The sequence below is a fragment of the Elephantulus edwardii genome, unplaced genomic scaffold (assembly GCF_000299155.1).
Source record: "Elephantulus edwardii isolate Elephantulus edwardi_28Jun2011 unplaced genomic scaffold, EleEdw1.0 scaffold00002, whole genome shotgun sequence".
Classification (NCBI taxonomy): Eukaryota; Metazoa; Chordata; class Mammalia; order Macroscelidea; family Macroscelididae; genus Elephantulus; species Elephantulus edwardii.
In genome coordinates this window covers 41,294,195-41,309,910 of record NW_006399752.1, presented here as the reverse complement: position 1 = coordinate 41,309,910, position 15,716 = coordinate 41,294,195, and the positions used below count along the sequence as shown (strand labels likewise).

General features: G+C 41.2%; 1 protein-coding gene across 1 annotated transcript in view; it reads left to right on the top strand.

The window, feature by feature from the left end:
* Positions 1 to 15,716, top strand: part of UNC79 (unc-79 homolog (C. elegans)) — a 291,864-nt gene that overhangs the window by 87,771 nt on the left and 188,377 nt on the right. The window contains exons 11-13 of the mRNA XM_006879101.1: positions 8,627 to 8,856; positions 11,721 to 11,892; positions 14,052 to 14,282. Of these exons, the coding sequence (XP_006879163.1) occupies positions 8,627 to 8,856; positions 11,721 to 11,892; positions 14,052 to 14,282 (633 nt within the window). The remainder of the gene's footprint in view (positions 1 to 8,626; positions 8,857 to 11,720; positions 11,893 to 14,051; positions 14,283 to 15,716) is intronic.

Genomic DNA, 15,716 nt, shown 5'->3' with positions numbered 1-15,716 from the left:
TTATAATAATACTGTTCATATGTTTATAATTTCATTGGCATTGATGCATAGCTAGGCAGTTCTACTGAATCCTTTTGGGCTCACTTACGTGTTTGCAGTAGGCAGATTGGGCGTTGTCTTGCCTAGGATCTGTCTGTATTTCCATCAGTTGGCAGACGAGCTGACAGTTTGCTCTTCCCAGACGGCCCCACTCACGTGGCTAGGACCTCAGCAGGAGCCATATGAGTTGCCTTTTTATGAGGTTTTTATCCTCAAGGAGGTTAACCAAGGTTTGCTCACAAGGCGGCAGTATTTCAGGAGAGCAAGAATGGAAGTTGCAAGGTCTCTTGAATCTGACATTTGAAAGCCACATAATACCATTTAATTGGTTAGAAGGTAGTCCCAACACTGGTCCAAGTTTTGTTGTTAGGTCCCGTAGAATATGAATCATAGAGACTGTATGAATAACAGATGTGAGCCCTGCCCTATCCTGTGCCGTCTTCATCAGTTCTGACATACTTGAACCCATTGCTGCAGTCACTGTGTCAGTTTATCTCAGCGAAGGTCTTTTCTCCTTTCTGACCCTCTACCATTCCAAGTGTGATGTCCCTTTACAAAGAATAGCCTCTCCTAACAACATGCCTAAAGTGTGTGACATGAAGCTTTTAAGTACCTCTAGAGAACAGGCATTTAACCAAGGCATTGTTCATGTGTCATTATTTGCATAGTTTCAAATATGTATTAGTATGTACAGTGGAACTTAAAGAAAAAAACAAAGGTAGTCAGTAAGCAGCACTGGCCCCATCCCAGTAGGCACATGTTTGATGCTGTTGTGTTAGGGGCTGTGTAGCTGACTCCCACTGATAGAGACGCTGTGTACAGAGAGTGAAACACTGCCTGACCCTATACCATCTTCATGCACTCTGCTCTGCTCACTGTTACAGCCCCTGGGGCTTTAGATCAGGTATGCAGTAGACATTTCATAAATCCTTGTCCCTTTCAAAAGGTGGTTATTAAACAGACACATGAAGAAATGCTAAAAATAACTGGTAAAATCAAAGAGATGCAAAAAAAGCGTAGAGATACAAATCAAAACTACAACGAGATACCATCTCAACCCCAGTAGCAGTGGCAAAGTTTAATGGGATAGCAAGAAATAAATGTTGGTGAAATAAATGAGGATGTGGTGAGATAGGAACTCTTACACACTGTTGGTGGGATTGTAAAATGGTACAAGCACTCTGTAAAACAGTTTGATATTTCCTCAGAAAGCTGAACATAGACATTCTGTATGACTCAGCTCTTCCACTGCTTGGAATATACCCTGAGAAAATGAGAACTGAAGCACAAACGGAGACTTATACACCAATGTTCACAGCAGCATTATTCACCACCACAAGATCATGGAAACAGCCCAAATGTCCAATCACAATTGAAGAGATTGAGAAATTATGGTCCATTCACACAATGGAATGCTACACAGCACATAGGAGCAATGATTTTGTAAATCATTACCTAGCTTGGGACAGTCTAGGGAGCATTATGCTAAGTGAACTAACTCAGTTCCCATAAGGACAAATACTGTAAAAGACCATTACTTTAGATCATATATGAAGATCTAAGGGTGAGAGGGTGGGAGCAGAGGGGTGAGGATGGGTGACAGGGGGCAGAGTATGTTTGTTCATCATAGGAGCGCAGTAGTTGGTGGGTGGAGGGCAGGTTGGGTAAAGGAAATGGGAAAGATACAGTGTGAAAAACAATGTATACGAACTTTGTAAGTAAACCAGTATAAAATAAAAATTTATTTTAAAAAAGAGGCCTATTAGATTTCTTTCTTATGTAGTTGGTATCTGCTTAATTTAAAGATTTTTAAAGTTTATTTATTTTCTTGTTGAGTACCATCAAATCAGATCTGACAGGTACTAGAGGAAATTGCCCCTCCTTCTCCAGTGGAGCATCTGGTGGATTCAAACCACATGCTTTCGGTATTGCAGTGCAGCTTCTTGTCATTAGGCCATCAGAGCTTCCTGTGTCTGCTTTATTTATATAATGGATTCTTTTAGAAAGATTGTTAGCATTTTATCCTTTTTCTATGCATCTAAACTTATTTGTTGCATTCTAAAACTTAAACTGGAGGGAAAATGGTCAAAAATCTAAGTCAGAAGGGTCAGGCATTTTTTAAAAAGACTGCTAGAATTAGAATATTGTTTGGGCAGTAGAAAATATAGTGGGAATTAGCAAGTCTTTAAATAGCAAGACTTGACTGGAATTATTAGCTTCCCACTAAACTCATGTTCACTTACTCTTATTATATGGCATCATGGATCCCAAAGAAGTAAGGTGTTATAGCCAAAAGGAAGACATAAACATTGACACAAATAATTACCCTGACATTGATTCAGCTACACTGAAGATACTGGAAAAAAATAAAGCCCCAGGAATTGATGGGCTATCAATTGATGTATTTTAACTAACAGATGCAGCCCTGGACACACTCACCAGTCTGTGCTAGGAAGTTTGGAGGACATCTACCTAGCTGACTGACTGGAAGAGATCTGTATTTTTTTCCCATTTCCAAGAAAGGTGATCCAACAGAATGCAGAAATCATCAAACAATACTATAAATATGACATTATACAAAATACTGCAGAAGATCATTAAAGAATGGCTAGAACAGTAGAGAATCATCAGAAGTTCAAGCTGGATTTAGAAGAGGCCATGGCACCAGGGATAACATTGTTGATGCCAGATGGATCCTCACTGAAAGCTGAGAATAACAAAAGAATGTCTATTTGTCTTATTGACCATGTAAAGGCATTTGCCTGTGTGAATCATAAGAATTATGGCTAATGTTGAGAAGAATGGGAATCCCAAAACACTTAATTGTGCTCATGTGAAACCTATACATAGAAGCTGTTGTCCAAATAGATCAAAGGAATGTTGCATAGTTTAACATTAGGAAAGGTGTATGTTAAGGTTGTGTCCTTTCTTCATATCTGTTCAATCTGTATGCTGAACAGATCATTCGAGAAGTTGGACTCTGTGAAGAAGAATGTGGCATCACGATCAGAGGAAGACTCATCAACAATCTGAGCTATGCAGATGATGCAACCTTGCTTGCTGAAACTGAGGAGAACTTGAAGCATTTGCTGTAGAAGATCAATGACAACAGCCTTCAATATGGATTGCACCCCATCATTAAAAAACCAGAAATCCTCACCACTGGACCAACAAGCAACATCATGATAGATGGAGAAAAGATTGATGTTGTCAACAATTTCATGTGTTGGATCTACCATCAACACCCTTGGTACCTGCAGTCAGGAAATCAGGAGACATATTGCCTTCGAGAAGTGTACTGTCAGGGAACTCTACAAATTACTGAGGAGAGATTACATCAGTTTGAAGGCTAAAGTGAGTCTGATTCAGGTCATGGTCTTTTAAAATCACTTAGTAGACATCTGAGAGTTGGAAAATGATCAAGGATGACAAAAGAAGAATTGATGCCTTGGATCTCTGATGTTAGAGAAGAGCGCTGAAAATCTCATGAACTGACAAAAGGACAGACAGTATGTCTTGGAGAAGGTGCAGCCAGAGTGCTCCTTGTAGGCAAGGATGACAAAACCTCATCTTACATATTTTGGGCATATCGCTAGGAGAGGTTGTACCTTGGAAAGGAATATCACACTTAGAAAGGTAGAGAGTCAGTGAAAGAGGGGAAGTCCCTTAGCTAGATGGATTGACACTTAAGCAGCAATGAACTTAAATGTGCTGGAGATGGTGATGATGGCTTTGGATGATGGCATGGTTCAAATATGTTGCCTTAGAATTGCTTTGCATTGTCCTCAACTAGATGGCATCAAACAACAACCCCAACACTAGTGGTTTCGTGGTGTTCACATAACTCCACTAGTGCTTTAGTCGTGTTGATGTGGTGGGTGATCAGGAGAGGTCCCAAACCAATATGAATTTTCATGCTCACAGAATGAGACTTTGAGTGCAAAAATGGAAAAGGTGGTCACAAAGTCAGAAAAAGAACCTCCTTAGACAAGTCAGAACGTATAAGTAGTAAAAAGTGAAGAAGTAGAGGGCTTTAGATGCAAAGGAAACATACTGTTGTGAAGTAGTTAGAAAAAACATACTAATAAAAAAATACTGGTTTTGTTGAGTACCATAGAGTTAGAACTGACTCATGTCACCTTAGGTTTTCAGAGGTTGAACACTGTGACACTGATGTGTCAAATGCAAGAATGGTTACTCATGGTGGACAGTGTTTGGTGGAGCTCCCAGATTAAAACAAACTTGGAAGCAGGAGTGGTATCCACTTCCAAAATAGCTTGCCTCTGGAAACCCTATGAACCTGGAGAAAAGGATGGAAGTTATACAAGTGTTCAGGTCTTTTGTTCATAGGGCTGCTATGAGATGCCTATGACTTGATGGCACTTAACAACAACAACAACAGCAACAGCAACAACAACAACATATTGCTCAGAAGGAGATTGCCCATCCTTCTCCAGTGGAGTAGCTGGTGGATTCAAACTATTTACCTCTGGGCTGGAAGCATAATTCCTTGCCACTAGGGTGCTCTAATTTTTTTGAAAAGATGGATGGCAAAATACTAAAATTGGCAAAGCAATGGAAATATAGATTTTGAATATAGATTTCTGACACAGATTTTGAATAAGGCCAGCCCCTAAATGTTTCCATCTTGCTTTTATTATTTGTTGATGTGAAAAAGGAGATTAACCACAGCCTAGTGCCAAAATTGAAGTGAAATTCAAGCTTTGTGTATGGTCATCCACATACATTGGTAATTTTTTTAAATTATTTTTTGTTGTTCTTGAAAACATGCATAGCAAAGCATGCACTCGTGTATATTTTTTTACATCTACTAATCAATGACGTTGATTAGGTTCCTTAAATTGTAACTGGCAGTTCTTTGATATGGGATTTGTATGAATGGTGGTGTCCCTGGAGGGTTATGCTCTAACCCAATAGTGGGACCTCCGCGGTGGTTTGGATCATCCAGCAGCAGATCCACAGGAGAAATATGGGCAATCATCCCCTTGTGAAATTGACAGGCTCCCGAAAATTGGCTGCAGAGTCAACTACAAGTTGTTTTGACTTGACAAGAATCAATCTGAGTTTTCTATTCCGTGACATTGATGACATTCTTCAAGTTGTGACTCACAGCATTTTGACATACATTTTGTACTTGACTTTCCCCCTGTTAACCACTCACATGGATGGGTGGTTCTCAAATCCCCATTAAACTCATGAAGATTTAGGGATTATATTCCCTGAGATATTTACATCCTTATAACCAAAACGCACCCCCACTGCAGTGGAGTTTTTTCTGACGCCTAGTGCCCCTCCATCAGGTTTCCTAGGCTGTAAATCTTTACTGGAGGTGACTGCCTCATCTTTCTCCCACAGAGTGGCTGTAAAAAAGAGAGGGAGAGGCATGGGGATCAGCTGTGTCTGACCTGTACTAACTCCACAAGAGGGAACTGTCTTCATCAGCAACATCCACAGTACAAAATGAATACCGACCCGGTCAGACATGGCCTCCAATGCTCCCACACCTATTTTTACTAAGTCCAACATTAATCATACTCCTCTGCTACAGAGTCCAAAATCTGTTTTCGTGGCCACACAGATCCCACAGAACCAGACTCATGGTTATGGGGTTTGTGAAGGACGTTAACAGGTTACATTTCGACTGCATACAATTCCTCTGACAGGAAAACTTTTCAAGTGGCTTGTCAGCCTTCCAGCCTTCAGCCTCATGGTTTATGTCAGTGTTAGACAGTCTCCTTAGTCTTGACAATTATGGCATCTCCATTTAGTCCTCTAGTTTGCCTGGGTAAAGGCTGCTGTCTCTGGCTTCATGGAGCAGCCGGCCCAAGTCAGCTCCGTCTCCTGTCAGTTTTTGGGTCTATGCTGAGGCTGCTGCTCCCATGTAGACCCTAGTCTGACTGGCACAGGGATCTCTGCCCTCGAAGGATGTGTGTGTCACTCTCTGCTTCCCCTTCTTTGCTGGTAATGAGATTTCCACTTTGTTTGTAAATGTGCTCAATTTAAACTTGATGAGACGGGTAAAAAACTGACCAAACCCATAATGATTAGTTTATACACACCCTTTTTCAAATTCTGGGCCAGTTAGGTGTTGACAGTCAAAGCCAATGGCTAGGAACATAATCTTGATAACACAGCAGCTAAAGGATTAAAATGGCCAACTTTTCAGTTAGCTTAGTAAATTAGTTTAGTTAGTTAGTAAATGGCTCAACATTTAACACACACCACCACCAGGCCCTCTTACATCTTTTTAAGTGCTGTTAAAAGACCGAAGACACAGCTTTCAATAGAGATTACATCTCAGTATCGAGAAAATGAAAATCTCACCACTAGACTGGTATGCAATATCATGACAGGTAGAGAAAAGATTGGAATGGTTCATAATTTCATTTTACTTGAATCCACAGTAGTCAGGAAATCAGGAGAGGTATTGCACTGGGAAAGTCTGCAGTCAGGATACTCTCCAAATTTCTGAGAAACAATGATGTTAATATGAAGACTAATGTGCGTCTGATTCATGTTATGGTCTTTTCAATCACTTCCTATGCATCTGAGAGCTGGCGAGTGAATAAGGATGACAGAAGAAGAATTGATGCTTTGAGCTGTGGTGTTGGAGAAGAGTGCCGAATAGCCCATGGATGGTCAAAAGAATACATCTGTCTTGGATAAAATGTGGCCAGAATGCGCTTTGAAGCAAAGATGACAAAGCTTCGTCTCACACACCTTGGACATATTCCTTGGAAAGTGACAGCGTATTTGGAAAATGACAACATGCTTGGAAATGTGGAGGGTCAGTGAAAGAGAAGACCCTCAACATGAGGTTTGACTTAGTGACTGCAGCGAATGTTATACAGTGACACAATGTGTCAGAAATTACGAGGATGGCATAGGTCAGGGCAGGTTTCAGATCTGTTGTTCATAGGATTGCTAAGCATCATATTTGACTCGATGGCACCTAACAACAACAACAACAACAACAATAACAATAACAGACTGAAAAGCTTTGTGGACATGGTGTTGAATTGATAGAAAAGCTCTTAATAGATTTGATTGTTTTCTATCTGCCCTTCGGATTATTCCCCATGAGAGCTGTTTTCTCCTCTACCCAGCAGTCAGGTGAATGCTGTCAAAAGCTCCCACTGAACTTGGCAGTCTCTCTATGCTATCTCACTTTCTCATCGCTGTCGCTTCATCTATGAAGTCTTTCTTGTTATTGATGTCAGTGGCTGTCACTTGCTGGGGTTTGGTGTGGTGTTCTGATGTCACTGGACATTAAATTCTTCACAGCTTTCATGTCGAATGAAAAAGCCTGTTGTTATCAGCTCAGTGTGGTACAGCCCTCTATTTGTTTTGAATGGAGCAAAAAAAGATTCACTTCTGATGTAAAACTACTGTTTTAGTGGTGGATGAGTAGGTTCTTCTAAAAACTATCCTTTAATTGAATGTTTACAAAGCATATTGATTTTTCACTCAATTATTCATAGACATTTGCTTCATAACGATTGGAATATCCACCATGTCTGATAATTCCCTTGCTACATATTGCCTTCTCTTCACCCGTATTAGTAAGGCTCTGGTTTTAAGGGAGCTCTGGTGGCCTGCTAATGATCTTGAACATTTTTTCATGTGTTTGCTGGCCCTCTGAATGTGTTCTTTGGTGTTTCTATACATTTTAGAGGTTAATGCATTGTTATATATATACATATATATATACAGTTTACAGTCTAAGAAGTTCTTTATTCTTAGGGAGAAGTCTATTGAGGTTGTTACATGCCATTGAGTTACCTGTGACTCATAACAACACTAAGCACCATAGCTCTGAAGCCTGCCCTGTCCTGTGCTAATCTTACTGACTCTGACACACCTTAGAGATTTAGTTTTTAGAAGGTCCCAGTTTGTCTAGTTTATCTTGGCTGATAGGGCATGTTCAGTTACATTTGACAGTTTGTGCATGTCCTGTATTAAGGCTCCTGCCATCCATTGGTGCCCCGGAGGTGTGGTCCTTAGAAGAGTTTCCCTGCTGACTGGAAGGTGACACTTCTCTCAACTCAACAGACACCCCCTTGTCACAGCCAGCTGGAACTGCCTTTAGGTTGGCAGTGCAGGTTTCTACCGACCAGTTCATCTGAGCTCTCTGGTTCTTCTGTGGCTGTTTGAGTCTACTAGCTGCTCTGAGGGAGAAAGATAGTCAGTCTCCTTCGTGAGACTTATAACCCCTGAAATCCTGCCGGAGAGTCTGCTATGAATAGATTCTAACTCAGATCCTACCTCTGAATACCCTAGAAAGAATCACTCCTCAACAAGAAGTAAATTTACAGACATCTTCACATATATCAGCGATGAATACAATGTTCCTACCACTCACACTAATAGAGAACATGTCTCACCTTTATTTTTAACTGTGGCTGAAATCTAACTTGTTAGAGATAATCCTGTGTTTTTGGAAACTAGTAGCACTTTAGAGCTGCTCCATCGGTTCCCGCGGGCCTTTGAGTTTCCATTTATTCCAATGATTCATCAACTTTTTCTCAGCAATGAACTTTCATTAAGTTTCGCTTTCTGCTTCTAGAATTGCAGTTCCCACGTGAGAAGAGCGGTTGTCACCTGCTTTTCAGCAGGGTGCTGTGGCCGTCACGGGAACAGGCCCGTGCGATACTGCAAGAGATGCCACTCAAATCATCACAGTAACGACGTGGGGGCTGCGGCAGAGACTCACCTTTACCAGACCTCCCCCCCACCCATCAACACCCGGGAGTGCGGCGCCGAGGAGCTGGTCTGCACGGTGGAGGCTGTCATTAGGTAAGGGCACGTCCTTGACAGCTTGCCCTGAAAACACAGGCTGTGTGCACTGTACTGGGCTGATTTCACCCGGTGGCCTCAATGATACAGAAGGGTGCTGCCGACCCAAAGGCGGGTGATTTGGGTCCACTGGCGGCTCTGCTGGAGAAAGATGGGCGGTCTCCTTCCATGCAGTGCCCTGCCTCTGAAAATCTGCTGGAGCATAAGCAGGTTTACAGAGCGTTGGTTCTGACTTATAGGACATATCAGCAACCACAAAGATGCTCTTGGACTAACTTTCCACTCTCACATTGTGGCAATGATGGTCCTTTATTCTTTCTTTTATTCTCTTTTGATAATTTCTTTTTTTTTATTAATTTTAATGAACATTTACAGAGACTCTGGATTTTCATTCATTCATTGTTGCCTTTTTCTCCCTGCCTACCCCTTCCCTCCCAGTTCACTCTTCTCTTTGAAAAGTAAAAGAAAAATTCTTTCATTTTTATAAAGTGCCCCCCAGCCCCCCACCTTCCACCCCCCAAGTCCACTCCACTATGCAGCCTTCATTCATGACTCCTGTCATGACAATAATACCTAATCATATATCGCTTTTAAAGTTCTCTCCTTAATCTGTTTCAATGCAATATACATAACTCATGCCATCTTAGTCTCCCTGCAACCCCAAAGTCAGTCCCGTTTTACAACAGTGGAATATTTGTCCCTTTGTGACTGAGATATTTCACTCAGCATAATGTCCTCCAGGGTCACACATTTTGTATAATATTTCATGAGTTCCTGGTTTTTCAATGCAGCATTGTATTCCATTGTGTGAATATACCAGAGCTTCTCTTATTCATTTGTTTGTTGGTGGGCACTTAGGTTGTTTCCAACTCTTTGCTATTGTGAACAAAGGCGCAATAAACATGGGTGTGTAGATCATTTAGTCTTTCAATAAAAGTCTTTACATCAGCTGTCAGTCATGTGCCAGATACAGTGTTCTGCACTTGGGAGACAGAATGAAATGTAATCGCTGCCCTCAAGTTACTCATGCTCTAAAATCATCTGTAAAACCTAAGCAGGTGTCAGCTTTTTAGTACATAAATGCAGTTTTAGCTCTGAGATGCTTCAGGGATGAGGTAAGGTATTCATCATCACCTGGGGGAGGGGGCCAGAGAGAGGCAGGGAGAGATGCTTGGGTGAATGAGCTTGTATTGGGAGGACCCCCCAGTCACTTGGTAATGGGGTGAACTGAGAGACAATAGAGAAGACTGTAGGAATTAGTGAGACTGGCTCAGGGCAGGGCAGGGTTCAGAGATAGGAACCTGGATAAAGAATTTGCATAGCATGGAAAAGAAACGATCATGTGGCAGAAAAAGGGGCTTGAAAAAGGCTAACTGCTTGATGTCGTAGTCCATAGCGGTTGTGCTGCTGACTGATGGGTGGTACATCTCTGGCTGTTTGAAACCTCCAGTGACTCCAGGGGAGAAAGATGCGCAATCTTCAGCCTCAGAAAACTTGCTAGAGGGTCAGCCATGAGTTGATTCTGACTTGATGGCAATGTGCTTGTGTTTATTGATTGAGGCAAAATTTTACTACTATTGATAATGTATGTTAGAGTGCATGTTTCTAAGGAAAGGGATTCTTTCCTTTCTCATTTATGTCATGGTAGGTACATAGTTGGTGATGGTGGTGTCATGTGCCGTTGAGTTGCCTGCGACGTATAGTGACCCTATGTACGGCAGCTCTGAACCCTGCACTGTCCTGAGCCAGCCTCACTCATCCGACACACCAACCCCCAGTAGAAATGCAATAAATATTTGTCAAAACCAAACCCCCAAGTCACCCAGATCACCAGCAGTCGTCATCACTTTTTTCCCCATGGGCTTCTATTTTTCTTCAAATGCATATCTATTTAATGGTAAACAATATAGCCACCATCCTTTTTGGTATGAAATGATGCCGTTTGCTCTTTTACATCTTGCTGTGTGAATTCCAGTTTCAGCCTTTTTAGTACCATGTTTTTACATAAACAACGTGTGTTATATTTTTTTTGTGCCACCCCCTTTTGTGTTAGTTTCTTTTGCACGCAATGCAAGTTCTTTATCCAGGCATGCTATACGTGAAAAATAGAATACATACTCTAGATAATGTTTATGTTATTCTTTATTTCTCTCTTTCATTAGAAGTTTTGGATAGTTGGCAGATTTTTTAGACACTATTTCAAATAACTCTCAGATAAATGTTTCTGTGCATAGTGCTGTTCTCATCTTTTCAATTTTCTTAGATTATATTATCAGATGTGAGTTGACTGGGTTAAATGGTATGTATATTTTAATTGCTTCTCAAAAAAGTAAATACGAATTTCCATTGCTGCTGGTGCTGCATGAAATCACTTGGTTTTGGCTGCACCCTGGCCAAAATTAGAAGTTATTATTTGTAAAGAATGTTACTTAGCAAATTAAAAAATGAGTTACTGACTTACTTTCAGATCTTTGAATACTTGATGTTGACTATTTCCTCACTTGTGAACAAGTTCTCCTATATTTTCTCAGGCACACTGATCCATATAGCTTCATGGTAGAAATGAAAGCATTGGCTTCTGGTGTGATAGTTGGTTTACCAGAAGTCAGGAGGCTTCTGTTCTGCTTGATTCCACTGAGGGTACAAGGAGCCTCTTTTGGCCTCAGTTTGGTCTTCTTTGAAATGGAGGCGTAGTACACAGGAGTAAGGAAATAGACATGTGCTTCCAGGAATAACTGGGACCAATTTAAAGGCGAGCAATCAGGGATGCTCACTCCAGTGATGTGAAGCAATGCCCTGTAAATAAATTGCAATCCGTCAGGTGTTTTCCGCTCTTTTAACGGGAACGGATCTCTCTTTTGCAGCTTGTTAAAGGAAGCCGAGTATCATGCTGAGCAGCGGGAATATGAACTGAACCGCCGGCGGCAGCTGGGCCTTTCCTCCCCGCACCACTCCCTGGATAACGTGGACTTTGATAACAAAGACGATGATAGACATGACCAGCGGCTGCTCAGTCAATTTGGAATATGGTTCTTAGTAAGGAAAAGAAGTTAACTCTTCTCCACTTTCTTATTTGTCATTCCAAGATTGCACCGATGAGGAATTTCTTCTGTTCTTTTAAAAGAAGTAAATAGTAGTGAAAACTTAACCTTAGCAATGTGACTATATTTCAGGGCCGTGGCTCTCAGCCCTGGGCTGCACACTGGATTTACCTGGGAAGCTTAACAAATGAACAATGCCAAGATCCCAAGAACCCACTCCACATAAACGAAACCAGAATCTAGGGTGTTTTGGTGTTTGGTGTTTTTGTTATTTTTTTTTTTTAACAATTCTAATGAGTAGGCGAGTGTTAGAACCTGTTGTGTCAAGGACTGAAACCAAACCAAATGAAATCTCCAGCCATCAGGTCGGTTCTAACTGATAACTGCCCCATAGGACCGAGTAGAAGTGGCCCTCAGGATCTCCAGGGCTGTACGTAGTTACAGGGACAAACTATCATATCTGTCTCCTATGGAGTGTCTGCTGGGTTTGAACCACTGACCTTCCCTACTAGCAGCCCATTGCTTAATCCTCTGTGCCATCAGGGCTGAAAAGCACCTTTCAGCAGGAAACAAATGAGCAAGCGCCTAGGGTCTGGCTTTGAAATTACTTACAGATAACTCCCATACCCACACTTATCCACCTGAAATTTTTCTTGACAGTTCAGTCTCTGGGGAGCTTTTATTTTTTTTTTTTTTTTATGACAATGTCTGAATACAACCAAACAGAAATTGTAGCCAAATTAACCAGCTTGACCATTTCGGCAAGAAATGTTATTTCTGTTGACTATTTCAGTCAGTAGAGAGCGTACAGTCCTTAAATTCCAAGTAAGTTGGCTTTAGTAGTTTTGTAGTGAAGCAGCCATTGATTTGGTCCATTATAGACTTGGATTAAGCCTCCAGAGTGATGCATCTTTTGTAAGCTTTCACATAGTTCCCGGAAAACGAGTCTTTAAACTGAGATTTAACTGTGGATTTCTTGTGTCTCAATGCCTGAAACTTATTATCTAGCAACATGGTATTTGAAGGCAGGGATAGCATTTTGTTTATATTTTTGTATTCCTAGAGTCTATTTGGAGCTCAATAAAAGTTGATTTCAGAGTCCATGAATGAATGATGAGTTGTCTTAAAAAACCTATTTGTAAATGGTGAATTTGGGGTTTACAGAGTGTCACAATTATTGCCAATACAAAATTCCTAGCTAAATCTGGTCATTAAGAACTGAACAAAAGAAAAAAAAATACTGGTGAAATAGCACATTGTAGACTTAGCTATACAGATATTTCTTGCTTTTTTGAAAGTTAATGTTAAGCCATTTTGCTTTTATGAAAGACTTCCTTTGGTACCAATTTGTACAGACTGAAAGAAACCCAAAGGAGATTTTCACTTTCACAAGAAAAGGCAAAAATGAAAATTTGCATCCTGCATTTATTTTGCAGGAAGCTGTTAAAGAGGCAGGGTGCACCCTGGGAAGTGAGAGTGGTATCATCAATCCTTTCTCCAGGAACTCCATTGAGCATCAAGCTGCCTGAACTTTGAGCCATGTCTATGAATACTATATATTTTGATATTATTTTAGGTTTTATGCATTATTCGGTAAGATTTGGTAGGTTATTTTGGGGGCTGGAAACACTCAAAATTTTTTCCCCCACATCACTTGTGGTGATTGGTGGAATTATTATTATTTGTGTGTGTACCGTCAAATCAGAGCTGACTGGTACAGGAGGAGATTGTCCCTCCTGCTCCAGCAGAGCATCTGGTGGATTCAAACTGCACGCCTCTGGGATTGCAGTGCAGTTTTCTTTTCTGTTTGTTTTTCTTTATGCTTTTTTGGTTTATGAAAAGCTTTCTAGAAGCACTTTTCTAGATAGTGGAGGAAGCTGTATTTTTATAGTATGTGTAACACAATCAGCTTTATGTAGAAGGAAACATGGCAAATTGAAATCTTGAAGGGGAAATGGTTGTTGCACCCATTATTTTCCTTTATGAAGGAACACATTTTTCTATGATAAGCAACCTTTCATCATTTATAACACTTTCTCTTGCAAATGGACTTAACCGGGCCCCTTTGGGTTTTTTTTGCCTTTAAATGCATATGTGGCAATTATGTAAAGACGGTTGGAGGCTAAAGCAGGGATCTGATCTGCCTCTTTTCAGGTGAGCCTGTGTACCCCGAGTGAGAACACCCCTACGGAAAGCCTGGCCAGGCTGGTGGCCATGGTGTTCCAGTGGTTCCATTCCACGGCGTATATGATGGATGATGAAGTTGGAAGTTTGGTGGAAAAGTTGAAGCCTCAGTTTGTCACCAAGTGGCTGAAGACAGTGTGTGACGTGCGCTTTGATGTCATGGTGATGTGCCTTCTCCCCAAACCTATGGAGTTTGCCAGGGTAAGTGGAGGCCAGCAGCTTGGACCTTGGAGAGATGGACTCCGTTTGAAAAAGCATCAACACAGCCAGTGGGATGTTGTTTGCTCTGTAGAAGAGAAATCACTTTCTCACTTGTAGTCAGTCCAGCTCCATTTCTTAAGCTGTGTGTTACTTTGGGATGGATAAGAGGTGTCAAGATCATTTAGGAGATATGTATAAAACTTTAAGAGAATATTCGTGAAGTTGTTTTTAGGTGCTGTTGAGTTGTAGACAACTCAGAGCGACCCTATGAAGGAAAGGCCTGAGCACCGTTCATAGAGTTTCCAGAGGCAAGCCATTTCGGAAGTGGACACCTCTCCTGCTTCCAAGCTTGTTTTAACCAGGAAGCTCCACCAAACACTGTCCACCCTGGGTAACCATTATCATATTTGGCACATCAGTGTCACTGTGTTTAGCATCACCGAACCCACGAGTTACAGAACATTTTTATGAAGGAATGGGGATGGGGGAAGAAAGGCTTTGTATGAGGTTGCCAAAGCTCAGCCTTTTTCTAGTCTTCCATCTGTGAGAACTCTTCCATCTAGGCAGAGTATAACCCCTATGGTTTCACATAAAGCATATTTCATCCTAGTTTGGCTCACTTTCTTGCTCTTTGCAGATAACAAATTTGTTATTGATTTGCTTTTGCTTTTTGGTGTTTTTTTTTTTTTAAACAAATTGGAAGTTTGGAGTAGCCCTATATTGACACCACTTTCCCAATAAGATATCTTGTCTCTGTGACTCATTTTGATCATTTCACAATAGTTTGAATATTTCATAATGGACTTGTACCCTTCATAGCTTACCACCCTCTGCCATGGATTTGATTCTGGACGTCACCCTTCTATTGGGTTTTCAAGGCCCTAAAACCTTATTGAAAAAGATGGCCCTTCTTGCTACCACAGAATGGTGGTAGGTTCTAAATGCTGACCTTTTTAGGTGTACCACAGCCTCAGTTGTTGTTGTTTTTAGGTGCCGTTGAGTTGAGTACAACTCATAGTGACTCTATGGGCAGTTGATCTGAACATTGTCCTATCCCATGCCATCCTCACACTCTCTGACACACTCAAGCCCCTTGCCACAGTCACCGTGTCAACCCATCTGGTTGAGGGTCTTTTTAAAGTATCCTATGTGGACTGCCAAGAGAAAATACAGTTTTATCCTGGAGAGATTGAAACTAGGCTGCTCCTTGGAGGCAAGGATTTTGAAGCTCTGTCTCACATACTTTGGGCACATGTCTAGGAGGGATCAGTCCCTGGAGAAGGACATTATATTGGAAGGCTGGAGGGACAACGCAGGAGAGGAAGAACCAGGATTAGATGGATTGACACAGTAACTAGGGTAATGGAGGTGGATGTGTTAGACACAGTGTGACTGGCTCAGGATAGAGCAGAGTTTATAGCTATTGTACATAGA